The sequence below is a fragment of the Cervus canadensis genome, chromosome 6 (genome assembly GCF_019320065.1).
Source record: "Cervus canadensis isolate Bull #8, Minnesota chromosome 6, ASM1932006v1, whole genome shotgun sequence".
NCBI classification, from domain to species: Eukaryota; Metazoa; Chordata; class Mammalia; order Artiodactyla; family Cervidae; genus Cervus; species Cervus canadensis.
In genome coordinates this window covers 22,596,702-22,616,157 of record NC_057391.1, presented here as the reverse complement: position 1 = coordinate 22,616,157, position 19,456 = coordinate 22,596,702, and the positions used below count along the sequence as shown (strand labels likewise).

The window sequence follows — 19,456 nt, the reverse complement described above, 5'->3', positions numbered from 1 at the left end:
TTCACTGCAACAGGCTTCCTGGCAGTTTAACCCATGATCACTGGAGGGGAGCAGCGAGGCCAGTGTAAGCATCATAAGGTGTTTGAGCAGGACACCAGCTGCAGAGCTTTAGCTTTCATTCTTGATTCATGCAGTGTGTTACAGCCTGATTCTCAGGGGAAAAAATAGAAAGATTTAGATAAAGGATTCGCTTTCATGTTCCTAAGAAGCTAGTTTGAAAATGTTATTAGTTTGAAAGTATTTGCTTCCTTTTGACACTTTAAAAATGCTTTCCCTTGGTGACTTCTATTGCATCTGATATGAAATCAAGCATCATTCTTAATGATATTTCTCAGAATACAGTCTATCAATTTTCCCTGTTTATTGGCAAAATTATTTCCACTTAAATAGACCCTTGGATTTGCCTTCAATACCCTTTGAACTTCTGTCAAAACCACAGTGGAGGACTTGCAGAATGTCTTATTCACCTTGATGATTTTCCATGTAGCATTGCTCCTATGTAAGGAGCTTGTTTTATAGGAAGTCAAGTGTGGCAGTGAGTGAAGGTGCTTGTTATGAGCAAAAATGTTACGGAATGGGTATGGGAAAGGTAGTTATAAATACTACCAACAATCATGTGATCATTTGCAGTAACAAAAACTGTAATAGTCAGAAATGGAGCATTTCCTGCCATATCAGTAAACAAGGATATCAGTCATCAGCAACTGCAGCCCAGTGTGAGCTCCTGAGCCTAAGGGCACTCAGGAAGGAGAAGAATATCTGTGATCTAACAACCATCAGAACTGCAGTCACTCCCTGTCATGAGCCTAAAGGATCTCAGGATGTAAGAAACACAGATACTGGCCCCAGGATAGCTGAGGTGAATAGTAAAAGAATGACTTCAGTGAGCCCAGACTCTTGCATCTTCCCATGCATAGAAAAGAGCTAGACTCCTTAACTTGAGATATCCATTTTTCTTTAATTAACAGTAATCTTCTAATGTTCAGACTACCTGCATTTTGTTGCAAAACTTCTACACAACCTGGATCCTCTGCTCACCTCCTTAGAGCAGTTCTTTCAGGGTTTCTTGGGATGTTATCTCCCAGGCTTGAAGTCCTAAAAATTCCCACCAGATAAAACATAACTCTCAACTTCTGGTTGTGAATATTTTTTAAGTTGATAGTAGTTATGGCAATCTCTTTTTCAGTTTGATGTGAATATGTTTATGAATACAGTAACCATTTTTAAATCTCTCCCCCAATAGCCTGCCTATGGAAATGTATGATGTGCAAAATACAAGTTAATCTTGTATCTGATTGTATCTCAGTAGTTAAGATGCAGGATCCAATGGGACAGTGTGGGTGAGGTGTAAAAGGAAAGAATAGCACCCAAAAATGGATAAGTGAACTTGGTATCCCTTGAGGAGGATATGGCAACCTACTCCAGTATTCTTGCCTGGAGAATCCCATGAACAGAGGAGCCTGGTGGGCTACAGTACATAGGGTCATGAAGAGTCGGATGTGGCTGAAGCAACTTAGGAATGCTTGCACAAACCTGATATACTCTTTTCAGGAGAAGGTTACAGTGATTTTGGTCAAATGGGGAGTAATTGCATCGTATTAACAAGAAGCATAGTTTTGCTGTTTTCTTTATTTGAAAGTGTGTTGTTAAAAGAGGTATAGATGGATGACCAGTTGACATAGAAGGTACTGGAATAGCTTTGTAGTGTCTCTACTAGCTGGAAATCTATGACTCAGAATTTGTTTCCCTGTATTGTTCTGGGTTAGGGTTGGCCATAAAAATGATACTGCAAGGTTTAGAAGGTAGTTGTCATGAAGTAGCCACATTTTTTTATGTCCTGCTGGTTGGTGCAGGGCTCCAGTCACTGTGCAACTCACACGTGTTGCTGCTGATCTGCTTACTCACCTTATTATTGACTTACAACTCCTTGACCTCCAACCAGATCTCCCATCTTGGGCCAAATGTGCATGTAGCATGATGGGAAATATCCACTTCTCCTGAAGGTCACCCATTACCGTGAGATTGAAGGAGGCGAGAGACAGGCAAGTTTTAGTGTGTCTTTGCGGGTTCCGATTGTCCTCGTGGGTTCTAGTATGTCCTTACACGTCAGTTTTCCCATGCTTTTGTCCATATCCAATTTTCCTTTCCAAATGACACTCTAGTTAATTTAAAGTAAATTCAGGCTCGCACCAAATGCAAAGATAACAGCTTTGTATAAACTCCTCCACCAACTCTAGCAATTGCCTGAGAGTTCTATTCCTTAAAATGAGTCTCTTATTCTGTATCACTGTGGTTCTACTCTTTTGATTGTACCCTAACTGACACAAAACCTAAGAAGAAAAGATTAAGGAAATTATATTCATGACAATTTCTGAAAATTAAACCCAAATTTAAGATGTGAGATTTTTTAGGTGAAGTTGCCACATTAAATTATTATGGGACAAGTTTTCAAATTTAGACAACTTTGCACATGTTCTGTACGGTTGATACAAAATTAAAAAAAATCAAGACTGAGAACATATTACTAGAAAGTTAGTCTGGACATCTGTTTCTAAGCGGCTTAAAAGGGGCTTCCAGACCACAGATTAAGCAACCACACAACTACCATTTCTGGTCTGGGATATGCAGGTGCATATTTCAGCTGGAGTTCTGCAGCAGGGAAGCTCTCTTTTATTAAACTCTGGGGTTTTTGTTTAGCTTTTCCCATTACTTCAAGCACTGTGAGCTCCCAGAGAGCACAGAAATACTCTGCAGAATCTTCCAGCTCTAAGTCTGAAATGGTGAGGCTGATGGATTTACGAGCTTTCTGAAATTTTACCGAGTAGCGGCCATTCCTTGCATTCTGGCTAGAAGAAACCTGACCAATAAGGTAAATCATCTCTCCATTGGGAAGCAGCTTGTACCAAAACATGTAGAAATAGCTCCAGGTTGTTCCATACCGACAGTTCAGGGTGACTGACTGTCCCAGTTGACCGGATATGTCTGGCTGGTCTTGAATAACGTTCTGCGCCACACCAGATCCTGTGGGGGAAAAAAAATCAGGAAACAGAGCTGAAGTAATGAACAAAATAATGTAGGAATTAGACTAATTTGGGGCCCAAAGAAAACCCAAGTTGAGATCATAATAAGTATGCTTTTCTCCAACCCTCCTTTCCTCCCCAAGTCCCTGTGAAGCACCATGTGCCTATGTGCGGACCTTTCACCCTAAACACTCGTACCCTTGTTTGGAAGTATCCTTACCAAGGAAGGTGAAGGCCAGGAACACCCAGAGCAGACTGGAGAGTGGCATGAGGCATGGGTTCCCCTGCACAAATGTGCTGAGTCCTGCCTCAAGCTGAGAGTACAGTGTCTTTGAGTGCCTGGCAGCACATATACATACTACCCGGAACCTGTGTGACTCCCCCCAACGGGAAGTGGGGTTTGTCATGTTCATAGCCCATGTGGTCTGTGCCATGTGAGAAAAAAGTTTGGCTCACCACAAACTTTATTTTGTCTACTTGTCTTTCCCTGGCAATTGAGTTAGGCAGATCTTGAAAAGGAGTATGGAGAAAAAACAATTAGTATTAATGGTATGAGCTGAGGGGAACTGAATTTTAAACAAGTTGACAAATACTGATAATCATTCAGTAAAGTCATTTTACCAGCTCATTTAAGATAGAATTTAGCATAGGATATGAACTCTTCTTGTAACTTACTTACTGGTCATTCATTTAGCCTATGCTTACCTTTCCTCCATTCAGAAACAATGTCTTTTTTAAAACACACAGGTTTTCAACTTTCTTGGTGAAAAGCTATCTTATCCAAAATAATTATTTTTTTTCTTAATTGGGTGTTAGGGCTCTATTTAGATTTTTTAGTAAATAAAATTACTTTAACATGAAATGAAGAAACATCAGTTCTTCTGACTTTCAGAATCTATTCATTTGTATGTGTTTTTATGAAACTGTAACAGGAATAAAATATTATTTTTCTGAAATCTGACACCGAATCTTATTTATTAGACTTTGAGGAGGATCAGGATATTCAGTCTTGTGCCTCTACAAGGAGAATTGAACTTATTAGATCATGTGCCCTAGAATTGTACTGATGCCACTCTGAAAGCTATAAGATATTGATGAAGAAAACTGAAAATAATGCAAGTAAATATAAAGATATTTCATGTTCATGGGTTTTAAGAATTAACAATGTTGAAATGTCCTCTGAACCAGAGCAATCTACAGATTTAATGCAACCCCTCTCAAACTAGTTATGGCATTTTTCATGCAACTAGAACAAATAATCCTAAAATTTGTATAGAACCACAAATTATCACAAAAGACCACAAATTATCAAAGCGATTTTGAAAAAAAAAAAAAGAACAAAATTGAAGGTATCACACTCCCTGACATCAAAATATGCTTCAAAGGTGTTATAACCCAAAATGTACATTGCTGGCCCAAACACAGAGATTCAGTCAATGGAACAGAATAGGGAGTCCAGATTTTAACCCTTGTATACATGGTCAATCACTCTATAACAAGGAGGCAAGAATAAGCAATGGGGGAAAAACTGATTCTTCTACAAGTGGTGTTAGACAACTGGACAGCTACATGTTAAAGAATGAAATTAGAATATTTTCTCAGAGCATATACTAAAACAAACTCAAAATGGATTAGAGACTTAAATATATGACCTGAACTCATAAATTCTTAAGGGAAGTATAGGCAATCTGTTTTATGACATTCATCTTTGCCATATTTTTGTATCTATTTCCTCAGGCAAGGACAAAAAAGAAATAACACAGAAAATAGGACCTAATTAAATTATTTTGCACAGTGAAAGAAACCATTCACACACAAAAAAGGCAACCTATCAAATGGGAGAAGATATTTGGAAGTGATCAGTCAATAAGGGGTTAATGTCCAGAATATATAAAAAAAACTTTTGCACACAATATCAAAACCACAGGCAGAGGACATGAATAGGCATTTTTCCAAAGAAACATACAGATGGCAAACAGACACATGAAAAGATGTTCAACATCTCTAATCATCAGGTAAATGCAAATCAAAACCAAAATCACCTCACTCCTACCAGAATACTATCATGACAAAAATGAAAAATAATTGAGTATTGTCAAGGATGTGGAGAAAAGGGAAACCTTGTGCATTCTTGCTGGGAAAGTAAACTGATGTAGCCTCTATTTAAAACAGCATAAAGATTCCCCAAGATAATAAAAATATAACTACTATATGATTCGGGGTTTCCCAGTGGCTCAGCGATAAAGAAGCCACCTTCAATGCAGGAGACACTTCAATTTTGATCCCTGGGTCAGGAAGATCCCCTGGAGTAGGAAATGGCAGCCCACTCCAGTATTCTTGCCGGGAAAATTTCCAGAGACAGAGGAGCCTGGCGCTCTATGTTTCCATGAGATTGCAAAGAGTCGGACATGACTGCAATGACTTAGCATGCACATGCATTATATGATTCATCAATTCCATTCCTGGGTATCTATCAGAAGAAAACAAAAACACTAATTCAAAAATATGTATGCCCCCAAATGTTCACTGCAGCATTATTTCCAATAGTGAAGATATATAGAAACAACCTCAGTTTTCACTCATATGAATGGATCTAGAAGATATACATATATATAGATGAGGGTGTGTGTGTGTGTGTGTGTGTATACAATGGAATATTACTAGCCATAAAAAAAGAATAAAATTTTGCCAGTAGGGACAGCATGATAGACCTGGAGGATATCACACTTAGTGAAATGTCAGATAGAGAAAGACAAGTACTGTATGCTTTCACTTTTATATGAAATCTAAAAAGCAAAACAAATTAACAAATATTACAAAACAGAAACAGACTCAGACATATAGGGAACAAACTACTGGTTACTGCAAGGGAAAGGATGGGTGTAGGGGTGAAATAGGTGGAGGGGATTAAGAGGTAGAAAGTTCCACTTATAAAATAAATAAATTAAAACTATGTAATGTGCAGTGAAGGGGAAGAATCCACCCTGCCAAGAACTTGACTGTAGCCAGTGAAACTGATTTTAGACTTCTTGCATCCAGAACTGAAAGAGGATAAATTTGTTTCAAATGATCAATTTATGTATGAACACTGAACAAATATTTTGTTTGCTTTGCCCCAGTCATAGGATAAGATGTGAGTATTTGCAATTTGCAAATGTGAGTAATTGCAATTGTGAGTTATTTGTATTTGCATTTATGGTAAGGCAGATTTGAATATTCTTGAGACACCCAACTAAACTGGATAACATCTTTATTGGAGTTATTTTCTCTCCTTTTAGGTCCTTTCACTTTTTATCATTTTGGAGTCCAGCATATTGTGTTTAAATATTTACTTTAAATCTGTCGTCTTATCTAGATTCTCTCCTAACTACAGGTCAGAGGTTCTAGTGCAGAAGGAGATACAGGAGATATTCAGAAGGGAAAAGACCAAATCCCAAATTCGCTGGGCCAAAAAGTGTTTGTGGTTAATGTTATGCCCGATGTCCGAATCCCCAAGCGGGAAGAGAGAAGGCTCCCAAGACAATGCAACTCGCAAAAAGGGAAGTTTATTACTGTCTCGAGCCAGGGCTTTCTGCCACAAACATCACAGTGGTGCAGGGTCAGAAAGCGCCGAGCTCAAGCTTGTTATACAGATTTATAAGATATGCAGAAGCGGTTAGTAGCTGGCTTAAGCGGATTGGTTACATGTTTGCAAAGTAATTCTATCAGTACAGACTTTCGCGGGCTTTTCAGCTCTCCCTTTGTTCTTACTGGGCGCATATTGATTGGCTGGCTCCAGGTTACCTGATGGGGGTAGGGAATCTTACCATTTCGGGGGAAGCTAAAACTTAGGTCCAGGCCGCCCGTCATGGTATTAACCCTGGCAGCCTCACAGTTAAAACTGTACCAGTGTAGGTAAGAAATACTAAACAGTGCAGATACCTGGTAACGGCCTCACGGTGTGACTGTGGCTGGAGGAGGGGCTGAGCCCCAGGAGGGTTCGTGTAGAGGCCGCAGGTGCCTGGGGAGCACTCCGCTGCGCAGCGCAGAAGTAAGTGCCCGAGTCTGTGGTCTGCGAAGAGGAAACTGCAGTGAGCTGCGGCGTTCTGCAGGGACTGTCATGGCGTTTAATCTTCCATCCTGCTCTGTCCCTGAAGGAATGTAAAACAGACGGATGAGGCGGCCCCCGGGGTTCTCATGGAACCACTACACACTGTTTGCGAGGGTGGAGAAATTACACCGCAGAGTAGAGCTGGCTCCCTCCTGTAGACTCAGGGCTGGGGTACTCTGCTCCACATCCACCCCTCTCACACCTGATGAGAGAGAACTGTCGTAGGAGAGGGTCACAGGAGTGTAGTGTAAGTCACTCAGTCATGTCCCACTCTTTGCGACCCCAAGGACTATATACAGCTCATGGAATTCTCCAGGCCAGAATACTGACTGGGTAGTCTTTCTCTTCTCCAGGGGATCTTCCCAACCGAAGGATCAAACCGATGTCTCCTGCATTGCAGGTGATTCTTCACCAGCTGAGCCACAGAGCTCCTGCAAAACCCTGAAAGTGCCCTCAGAAAGAGAAATTAAGGAATCAATATCATTCACCATTGCAACAAAAAGAATAATGTATCTAGGAATAAACCTATTTAAGGAAACAAAATACCTGTATTCAGAAAACTATAAGATACTGATGAAAGAAATTAAAGATGACATAAACAGATGGAGAGATATTCCATGTTCCTGGGTGGGAATAATCAATATTGTGAAATGACTATACTACCAAATGCAATCTAGGGATTCAATGTGATCCCTATGAAATTACCAATGGTTTTTTTTTCACAGAACTAGAACAAAAAATTTCACAATTCATGTGGAAACACAAAAGACCCTGAATAGCCAAAGCAGTCTTGAGAAAGAAGAATGGAGCTGGAGGAATTAACCTTCTGACTTCAGACTATACTACAAAGCTACAGTCATCAAGACAGTATGGTACTGGCAGAAAAACAGGCCAATGGAAAAAGATAGAGAACCCAGAGATAAACCCACACACCTATGGTACCATATTTTTGACAGAGGAGGCAAGAATATACAATGGGGCAAAGACAGCTTCTTCAATAAGTGGTCGTGGGAAAACTTGACAGCAATGTACAAAAGAATAAAATTAGATCATTACCTAATGCCATGCCCAAAGATAAACTCAAAATGGATTAAATACCTAAATGTAAGACCAGAAACTATTAAACTCTTAGAGGAGAACATAGGCAGAACATTTGATGACATAAATCAAAGCAAGATCTTCTATGACCCACCTCCTAGAGTAATGGAAGTAAAAACAAAAATAAACAATTGGAACCTAATTAAACTTAAAAGCTTTTTCACAACAAAGGAAACTACAAGCAAGGTGAAAAGACAACCCTCATAATGGGAGTAAATAATAGCAAGGGAAACAATTAATAAAGAATTAATTTCCAAAATATACAAGAAGCTCATACAACTCAATACCAAACAAACAAACAAACAAAAAAACCCTATCAAAAAGTGGGAAAGGGACCTGAAGAGACATTTCTCCAAAGAAGACATATAGATGGCTAACAAGCACATGAAAAGATGCTCAACATCACTCATTATCAGAGAAATGGAAATCAAAACTACAATGAGATACGACCTCACACCAGTCAGAATGGCCATCATCAAAAAGTCTACAAACAATAAATGCTGGAGAGCATATGGAGAAAAGGGAACGCTCTTGTATTGTTGGTGGAAATGTAAATTGATACAGCTACTATGGAAGAAGGTATGGAGACTCCTTAAAAAGCTAGGAATAAAACCACCATGTGACCCAGAAATCCCACTCCTAGGCATAGACCCTGAGGAAACCAAAATTGAAGAAGACACATGTACCCCAATGTTCACTGCAGCTCTATTTATAATAGCTAGAACACGGAAGCAACCTAGATGTCCATCGACAGATGAATGGATAAAGAAGCTGGTACATATATACAATGGAATACTACTCAGCCATAAAAAGGAACAGATTTGAATCTGTTCTAATGAGGTGGACGAAACTAGAGCCCATTATATAGAGTGGAGTAAGTCAGAAAGAGAGATATAAAGAGATGGCACTGGTGAATTTATTTTCAGGGTAGCAGTGGAGAAACAGACATAGAGGACAGACCTATGGACAAGGCAGGAGAAGAGGAGGGAGAAGGGGAGGCGTATGGACAGAGTCACATAGAAACGGACAGCACCGTGTGTGAGAGAGGGCCAGCGGGAGTGTGCTGTGAGACTCAGAGCAGGGCTGAGGACGCAGGAGCTCAGACCGGGGCTCTGAGACGGGCTGAGGGCGGGCGGGAGACGGGAGGAGGTCTGGGGGAGGGGGGACATGGGTGTACTATGGCTGATCCTTGTTGCTATGAAAGAAAACCACAAAATTCTGTAAGGCAATTATCCTTCAGTTAAAAAAATTTAAAAATAATAAAAAGAATGATATCTATCATCTTTTAGATCTTACAAGGAACGGGTGGCAAAAAAAAAAAAAATAAAAAGATTTGTGGCTGGAGAGGCACATATGGGTTTGTGGGAATATTAAATTTTTTTTAGATGAGAAAGCTTGAATATTTTAAATGCTGGGAGGGAATTAGCAAGAAAATCTTAAAGAGTCAGACCAAAGTTTGTATGATCAGTGGGCTGAAGTGCCAGAGAATTCAGACAGAATACTGTGGGTAAAGCCTTTGGGCAGAGGGGTACCATTTCAAAGTAAGAGAGACACCTTTTTTATTATTATGGGAGAGAATGTAAACTATATGTGTAAAACAGGAATGTTTTACCTAGGATGTAGAAAGTTGAGGAAGATTCATTTAATGATATGAATTGTCTTTATTGTCACCTACTGTGACTCATCAAATGTGGTAGGTTGGCTATTTTAGGAGAGTACAGTCAAAGGAGATATAAATGATATATTATAGAAACATGAAAAAGTTTTCATTCACCATTTCGTTTACTATTGATGTTAAAAGCCACAAATATATGGAGGCAAACTTCTGTAAGACTGTGTGATTCATATGGCTGGGTGGAGTCATTTTGTCTTCTAGGGATTATGGTTTAAGTATGTAAGAGTGGGAAGCATAGACATGTGTTGATTTGAGGGATGTAAGGAAGCATAGACATGTGTTGGTTTGAGGGATGTTAAGGTGTCCTCAAGGGTTCCCACGTGGGAGGTTTCCAGTCCACCTGCATATCCAGCTTCACAAACCAGCTCTCATTCATCAGTGCACATGTCAAAAGCACCCTGTGGTCAAGCTGTGGCCCATCTGCTGAATATTCCTTGTATGTCAGGAACAGTAACAACAGGTGAGATTAAAGAATAGTGTGGAATGGCCCCTATCCTTGAGGAACTTGTACTAGTAAAGCGTCAAAAACCAAGCAATATTCATAACATTGTAAATATTGCTATTGCAAAATTGTGTACAAAAGACTAAAAGAGGAAGAAGACAAATAAATATAAGGTGGAAATCTTTTAAAAAGTAAATGTGACATTTACTGAGTCCTGAAGCTTGAGTAGGCTTTTGCAAACTTGAGAAAAGAATAATGTATATGAGAAGAAAATATTAAAATGAGTTCATTATGTCTGATGTTTAGAAATCTTGGGGTAGTGGTGGGGATGAGGATGAAAACTTTCTGGAAGTAATACTGTAGATGGCCACAGAAACCTTGATTTTCATTTGTGGGTCATTGTGAGCTATAGAAGGTCTTGAAATAGAATAGCAATCTAATCCAAATGTATGTTTTAGAATGATTACTTTAGAGAGTTTGGAGTGGTAGGAGCTCATGGATAAAGGATATATTTAAGAAGTTATTCCAACCAGCTTGGTGAGAGATTATGAGAACCTGAACCAGGATAGTAACAAGGCAACTAAAAAGAGGTGGTTGAATGCGAGAGATATTTAGAAGACAGGATTGATGTGACTTCATGTATCAGTCAACTTTGGCTAGCATAAGACTTAGTACAAAGAACCTCACAATCTCAGTGGCTCACAGGAATAAAGCTTATGAATGGTCCACTGTGTGTTACTTGTGGGTCAGCTGCCATCCCAACACTGTGGCTCTGCTCTTGCATACAAGTGGATTCAGGTCTGCTCCCATGAGTTGTCTCTTCATTCTGAAACTTGTGTCTGCTTCACGTTATGGAATAAAACCTGAAAGGACAACTACTATCTGGTATGTGCAGGGAAGAAACAAAAGAAGGCATATCATGTAAATATATTTAGTTTTAACTAGGATATAACTATCCACTCACATCTTATTGGTCAAACATGGTCACATTGTTACGTCCAAAGTCCACAGTGTGGTGAAGTATCGGAAATACACTCTGGCTAAAGGTTAGCATAACAAGAGTGACAGAGAACAAGTAGTCAACAAACAATATACACTATTACTCTTGGGCTTTCCAGCTGGCACAGTGGTAAATAATCTGCTTGCCAATGCAGGAGATGCAAAAGACGCAGGTTCAATCCCTGGGTCAGGAAAATCCCCTGGAGAAGAAAATGGCAATCCACTCCACTATACTTGCCTGGAAAATTCCATGGACAGAGGAGCCTGGCTGGTTATAGTCCATGGGGTCGCACACATGCCTGCACACTTGGAAATGAGCTACGTGAGAGCAAGCTTATAGGGCAGTCACAGGTTAACCATCTTAGGGAAATGAAGGTGTATTAACTTCAAATATTTAAGAAAGGTTTTTGTGAAGACCTAGGTGAAATGAGTAATAAAAATAAGTTGCTTTTCCCATTTTTCTCTTTTGTTCTTTTTGTAAAATTTGAAGAACATGACTTAAATGAATTAGTTGCTCACAGTAACAACCTCTTGTATAAGATCTTGTCCCGTTTATCAGAGCAGATGGTTCTGTTCTGGTGATAAAGTCTTTATGGCTGCTAAGGTTCCAGGTTCACACTCAAATACTTGGCTCACAAAGTCATAATAGTGAGAGATTTGTGATTTAAAAAAAATTGTTTTTGCTATCCTTTAATTTTCCTCAAGGTCATGTGACTACATGATAGAGAAAACTAAAGGGCTAGAGTCCACCATATCAAAACATGTCACCTAATACCTGAAATTCAGAAGTGAAATCTTTCCCTCCACAATACTCAGCAACCAAAAACATTTTGGCTGCTGACTTACAGCTATTCAGAATGGTCAAGAATCTTGCTGAAAAGCCACACACTTTGAATCTTTCTTTTCTTTCCATGGGCATCACAGCAGTCTCCAAATGAACCAGACTGGACTCATTTTTCCATCTACTATTTTTTTAACACCGTCCTATGGCTCCTTTCTTTTTTGTAACTACCCCAGTATACAAGTAACAAAACTAAGATTAAAATATTTATTAACTTCTTTTTGCTGTAACTCAGTTGAGTTGGAATATGCATACACCTACCCTCTTAAATGCCTTTATATTACTTTACTTATCAGGTTATTTCTACTTTCCAGGTTATGATTATAATTGAATTACATACATACTCAAGTAGTTTTGCATAATACGTACTGCATAGTACATACAAAAACAGAAAAACACCAAGAAAAAAAGTTGAAGAGGGTAGACATGGTAGGAAATTAGAAAATGATCTGAGCTGTGCATAGTAAATATTTCTATGAGATGAAGCTCATAGATTGAGTTTTCTTTTTGCCTTTTACTTTCTACATGAAAATTAACTTTTACAAAGTTAATTGACTTTACTTTTTTAAAGCTTTTTATTTTATATTCCCCTAGAGTAGGAAATGACAAACCAACCCAGCATTCTTACCTGGAAAATTACATGGACAGAGGAGCCTGGAAGGCTATAGTCCATGGGGTCACAAAGAGTCAGCAGGACTGAGTGACACATACAGCCAATCAACAATGTTGTGACAGTTTCAGGAGGACGGTAAAGGGACTCAGTCATACATACATGTGTATCCATTCTCCCCCAAACTTCCCTCCCACATAACATTGAGCAGAGTTCCCTGTGCTATACAGTAGGACTTTGTTGGTTATCCATTTAAAATATAGCAGTGTGTACATGTTGATCCCAAACTCCCTAACTATTCTTTCTCCTCATTCTTCCCCCCTGGCAACCATATGTTCATTCTCTAGGTCTGTGGATATATTTCTGTTTTGTAAATAAGTTTATTTGTATCATTTCTGTTTAGATTCTGTATATAAGGGATGTCACACAATGTTTCTCCTTTTCTGTCTGAATTGCTTATCTCAGTATGATAATCTCTAGGTCCATCCATGTCCCTGCAAATGGCATTTATTTCATTCCCTTTAATGGCTGGGTAATACTCCATTGAACGTGGAGTAGCTCCTCTCGGTCCTCCTGCGCCAACGAAGCAGCCACTCCTTGGAGGTGGGGTAGCTCCTCTTGGGCGGGGTCCCTGACCTCCAGGGTGGGGTGGTTCCTCTCAGCCGCCGCCCCTGACCTCGGGCGTGGGGAAGCGCCTCCCGGCCGCCGCTCGTGTGCTGTCGCAGCCTGGCACTCTCGGTGGCTCTCTCTGACCTTGGGCAAGGGGTAGCTCCTCACGGCCACACTTCTGTGTGGTCAGTCGCAGCCGGCGCGCTTCTGCGCAGTTCTCGAGAGGGCATCAGAGGGCAGACACACTAAAACCATAATCACAGAAAATTAGCCAACTTGATCACAGGACCACAAGTCTTGTCTAATTCAATGTAACTAAGCCATGCAGTGTGGGGCCACCCAAGATGGTTGGGTCATGGTGGAGAGGTCTGACAGAATGTGGTTCACTGGAGAAGGGAATGGCAAACCACTTCGGTATTTTTGCCTTGGAAACCCCATGAGCAGTATGAGGAGGCAAAATGATAGGATACTGGAAGAGAAATTCCCCAGGTCGGTAGGTGCCCAATATGCTACTGGAGATCAGTGGAGAAATAACTCCAGAAAGAATGAAGGGATGGAGCCAAAGCAAAAACAATACCCAGTTGTGGGTGGGACTGGTGATAGACAAGGTCTGATGCTGTAAAGAGCAATATTGCATAGGAACCTGGAATGTTAGGTCCATGAATCAAGGCAAATTGGAAGTGGTCAAACAGGAGATGGCAAGAGTGAATCTCGACATTCTAGGAATCAGCGAAATAAAATGGACAGGAATGGGTGAATTTAACTCAGATGACCATTATATCTACTACTGTGGGCAGGAATCCCTTAGAAGAAACGGAGTAGCCATGATGGTCAACAAAAGAGTCTGAAATGCAGTACTTGGATGCAATCTCAAAAACGATAGAATGATCTCTGTTCATTTCTAAGGCAAACCATTCAATATCATGGTAATCCAAGCCTATGCCCCAACCAGTAATGCTGAAGAAGCCAAAGTTGAACAGTTCTATGAAGACCTACAAGACCTTTTAGAACTACCACCCAAAAAAGATGTCCTTTTCATTATAGGGGACTGGAAAGCAAAAGTAGGAAGTCAAGAAACACCTGGATTAACAGGAAAATTTGGCTTTGGAGTACGGAATGAAGCAGGGCAAAGGCTACTGAGTTTTGCCAAGAGAATGCACTGGTCATAGCAACCACTCTATTCCAACAACACAAGAGAAGACTCTACGCATGGACATCACCAGATGGTCAACACTGAAATCAGATTGATTATATTCTTTGCAGCCAAAGATGGAGAAGCTCTATACAGTCACCAAAACCAAGACCGGGAGCTGACTGTGGCTCAGATCATGAACTCCTTATTGCCAAATTCAGACTTAAACTGAAGAAAGTAGGGAAAACCACTAGACCATTCAGGTATGACCTAAATCAAATCCCTTATGACCATACAGTGGAAGTGAGAAACAGATTTAAGGGACTAGATCTAATTGACAGAGAGCCTGATGAACTATGGATGGAGGTTCGTGACATTGTACAGTAGACAGGGATCAAGACCATCCCCAAGAAAAAGAAATGCAAAAAGGCAAAATGGTTGTCTGAGGAGGCCTTACAAATAGCTGTGATGGAAGAGAAGTGAAAAGCAAAGGAGAAAAGGAAAGATATTCTCATTTGAATGCAGAGTTCCAAAGAATAGCAAGGAGAGATAAGAAAGCCTTCCTCAGCGATCAATGCAAAGAAATAGCAGAAAACAACAGAGTGGGAAAGACTAGAGATCTCTTCAAGAAAATTAGAGATACAAAGGGAACATTCCATGCAAAAATGGGTTCAATAAAGGACAAAAATGGTATGGACCTAACAGAAGCAGAAGATATTAAGAAGAGGTGGCAAGAATACACAGAAGAATTGTACAAAAAAAGATCTTCACGACCCAGATAATCACAATGGTGTGATCACTCACCTAGAGCCAGACATCCTGGAATATGATGTCAAGTGGGCCTTAGAAAGCATCACTATGAACAAAGCTAGTGGAGGTGATGGAATTCCAGTTGAGCTATTTCAAATCCTGAAAGATGATGCTGTGAAAGTGCTGCACTCAATATGCCAGCAAATTTGGAAAACTCAGCAGTGGCCACAGGACTGGAAAAGGTCAGTTTTCATTCCAATCCCTAAGAAAGCCAATCCCAAAGAATGCTCAAACTACCACACAATTGCACTCATCTCACATGCTAGTAAAGCAATGCTCAAAATTCTCTAAGCTGGGCTTCAGCAATACGTGAACCATGAACTTCCAGATGTTCAAGCTGGTTTTAGAAAAGGCAGAGGAACCAGAGATCAAATTGCCAACATCTGCTGGATCATCAAAAAAGCAAGAGAGTTCCAGAAAAACATCTATTTCTGCTTTATTGACTATGACAAAGCCTTGACTTGTGGATCACAATAAAACTGCTGGAAAATTCTGAAGATGGGAATACCAAGGACCACCTTGATCTGCTCTGAGAAACTTGTAGCAGCGTCAGAAGCAACAGTTAGAACTGGACATGGAACAACAGACTGGTTCCAATAGGGAAAAAGAGTACGTCAAGGCTGTCTATTGTCACCCTGCTTTATTTAACTTATAGCAAGAGTACACATTGGAGAAAACACTGGGCTGGAAGAAGCCAAGCTGGAATCAAGATTGCTGGGAAAATATCAATAACCCTTCAGATATATGCAGATGACACACCCTTATGGCAGAAAGTGAAGAGGAACTAAAAAAGCCTCTTGATGAAAGTTGAAAGAGGAGAGTGAAAAAAGTTTGGCTTAAAAGCTCAACATTCAGAAAACTAAGATCATGGCATCTGGGTCCCATCACCTCATGGGAAATAGATGGGGAGACAGTGGAAACAGTGTCAGACATTATTTTTGGGGGGCTCCAAAATCACTGCAGATGGTGATTGCAGCCATGAAATTAAAAGACGCATACTCCTTGGAAAGAAAGTTATGACCAACCTAGATAGCATATTGAAAAGCAGAGACATTACTTTGCCAACAAAGGTCCATCTGGTCAAGACTATGGTTTTTCCAGTGGTCATGTATGGATGTGAGAATTGGACTGTGAAGAAAGCTGAGAATTGAAAAATTGATGCTTTTGAACTGTGTTATTGGAGAAGACTCTTGAGAGTCCCTTGGACTGCAAGGAGATCCAACCAGTCCATCCTGAAGGAGATAAGTCCTGGGTATTCATTGGAAGGACTGATGCTGAAGCTGAAACTCCAATACTTTGGCCATCTCATGCAAAGAGTTGACTCATTGGAAAAGACCCTGATGCTGGGACAGAATGGGGGCAGGAGGAGAAGGGGACGACAGAGGAGGAGATGGCTGGATGATATCACTGACTCGATGGGCATGAGTTTGAGTAAAGTCCGGGAGTTGGTGATGGACAGGGAGGCCTGGTGTGCTGCGATTCATGGGGTCGCAAAGAGTCGGACACGACTGAGCCACTGAACTCAACTGAATACTCCATTGTATACCTGTACCATATCTTCTTTATCCAGTCTTCTGTCAATGGACATCTAGGTTGCTTCCATGTCTTGACTATTGTGAATAATGCAGTGAACATCGGAGTGCATGTATCTTCTTGGACCATGGTTTTTCCTCTGGGTTTATGCCCAGGAGAGGGATTGCTTGATTATATAGGAACTCTACTTTTAGTTTTTTGAGGAATTTCCATACTGTTTTCCACAGTGACTGAACCAATTTACATTCAGGTCAACAGTGTAGGAGAGCTCCCTTTTCTCCCCACCTTCTCCAGTGTTTATTGTTTGCAGATTTTTTTGATGATGGCCATTCTGACTGGTGTGAAGTGATACCTCACTGTCATTTTGATTTGCATTTTTCTAGTAATTAGCAGTGTTGAGCATCTTTACACGTGCCTGTTGGCTATCTGCATGTCTTCTTTGGAGAAATTTCTATTTAGGTCATATGCCCATTTTCCCACTGGGTTGTTGCCTGTTTTGTTATTGAGTCATATAAGCTGCTAGTATATCTTGGAAATTAAGCCCTTGTCTATCACAACATTTGCAAATATTTTCTCCCTGTCTGTAGCTTGGGTCTTCATATTGTTTATGAATTCGTTTGCTGTTAAAAAAAAAAAAAAGAAGAAGAAGTGTAAGTTTTATTAGGTCCCATTTGTTTATTTTTGCTTTTATTTCTATTGCCTTGGGAGACTGACCTGAAAAAACACTGGTGAGATTTATGTCAGAGAATGTTTTGCCTATGTTCTCATCTAGGAGTTTTATAATATTGTGTCTTATATTTAGGTCTTTAAGCCACTTTGAGTTTATTTTTGTGTGTGGTGTGTGAGAGTATGTTCTAACAGCATTGATTTACATGCAGTTCTCCAATTTTCCCAATACCATTTCCTGAAGAGTGTCTATGTCATAATATGTAAACTGGGTTTCAGAGTAATACATTTGGGAGATAAGCGTGGTTTGGCCAAAGAAGTAGCAGTGAAAATGGCAGCAGTGGTTCAATCTGGCATTAATTTTTAAGATACGGCCAACTGGGTTTCTTTCTGAGTTAGATGTAAGCAGTGAGAAAATAATAAGAGTCAAAGATCACTAAGGTTACAGCAAGAGATGTGGACAGAATGGAGGTGCTCTCAGCTGTAAACGAGAGCTGTGGGAGGAACGTGTTGGAGGACAGTTCAGAAGGTGAACGATCAGAAGGTTAGTGCTGCTCACGTTGAACTGGGGCTTCCCAGGTGGCTCAGCGGTAAAGAACCTGCCTGCCCAGCAGGAGATATGGGTTTTATCCCTGGGTCAGGAAAATCTCCTGGAGAAGGAATGGCAACCCACTGCAGTATTCTTGCCTGGGAAATCTCATGGACAAAGGAGCCTGGGGGACTGCCATCCAGGGAGTTGTAAAAAGCTGGACATGACTTAGTGACTAAACAACAACAGCAACACATTAAATTAGGATCCTGACCCTTCAGAATGCTACGTCACCACGAAAAAGGAGACTATTCATTCAAATCTATTCCAGGTCTGGTCTTGCATAGATGTCAAACAAGGGACTCATTGAAAATCTTGTTTTTCCTTGGGACCATGCACTCCCCAGGACTCTGCTTCTCCTTCTGCTCACTTTGATCAGATCAGAGACCTCTCTAAAACCAGGTCAGGCTGAGACCCTGAGTGTTTTAAGCTACAATGTCTGAGAAGGTTTTTGTTCAGCTCCCTCTGCAGACTCAGGCACTGTGTCACACAGAGCACAGAAGTACTTGGCAGAGTCACTCCCATGGGCTGAAGCTTTCATCAGGTGGAAGGACTTTTCATCCTTCTTGAATTCAGCCTCGAAGCCTTTGATGCCTTTAACCCGGGTGGGCCCTGATAAATACTTCAGTAGAACCTGGAGGCCTTGCCTTGGGTACTGGACATACCAGAAGAGATAAATAGATCCACCATAAGAATAGTTGCATCTCAGCTCCAGACGGTTTCCTTCAGAGACGCTGATGTGACCGTCAGGCTGGGTCACTAACTGGGCTCCAGTTCCTCCTGCAACAGCAATGCAGCATCAGTGAATCCAGGACACACCTATCTATAATGAGACAGTGTTTCCATTCAGACACCCTCAGAACAAAATCCCTTCTATATAGGCAGAAGCATGGAATATAATGTTACTTACTTGCTGTGAAGAGCATTCCAAGTAGCAGAAGAGTCGCTGAGAGCATGGCTACAGAGGAAGGAAGATCTCCTTTGAGGAGCAGGAAGGAATGTGCCAGGGTGTGCTGAGTCCTTGTAACCGGGAAAATCTGAGAGTTAAAGAGATCCCTGTCTAGGCAATCCTAGCTACTACCAGTAAGAAATGCACTTCAATGAGCTGTAAGATAAAGAAGCTCATAGGAGTAAGACAAACACTTCCAGTTTATGCAACATCACCCTCTGCAGGTCAACAAAAGAAACAAATTGAGTCTTCAGGATTTTCTGCCCCATCTCCTTTCTGCTCCTATTTAGGCTTGAGTTACTTAGCATTTTAAACTGATGAGAATGTTTCAAAGGTTTGCTTACTAAGAGGCTCTTTTAATACTATGAATTAAATAATTATTGTGATTATATA

At 40.5% G+C, this 19,456-nt stretch overlaps 1 gene segment (V, D, J or C); it reads right to left on the bottom strand.

The window, feature by feature from the left end:
- Positions 1-2,560: 2,560 nt before the first annotated feature.
- Positions 2,561-19,456, bottom strand: part of LOC122444226 — a 30,681-nt gene continuing 13,785 nt past the window's right edge. The window contains 1 exon segment of the V gene segment in view: positions 2,561-3,021. Within this exon segment, the coding sequence occupies positions 2,561-3,021 (461 nt within the window).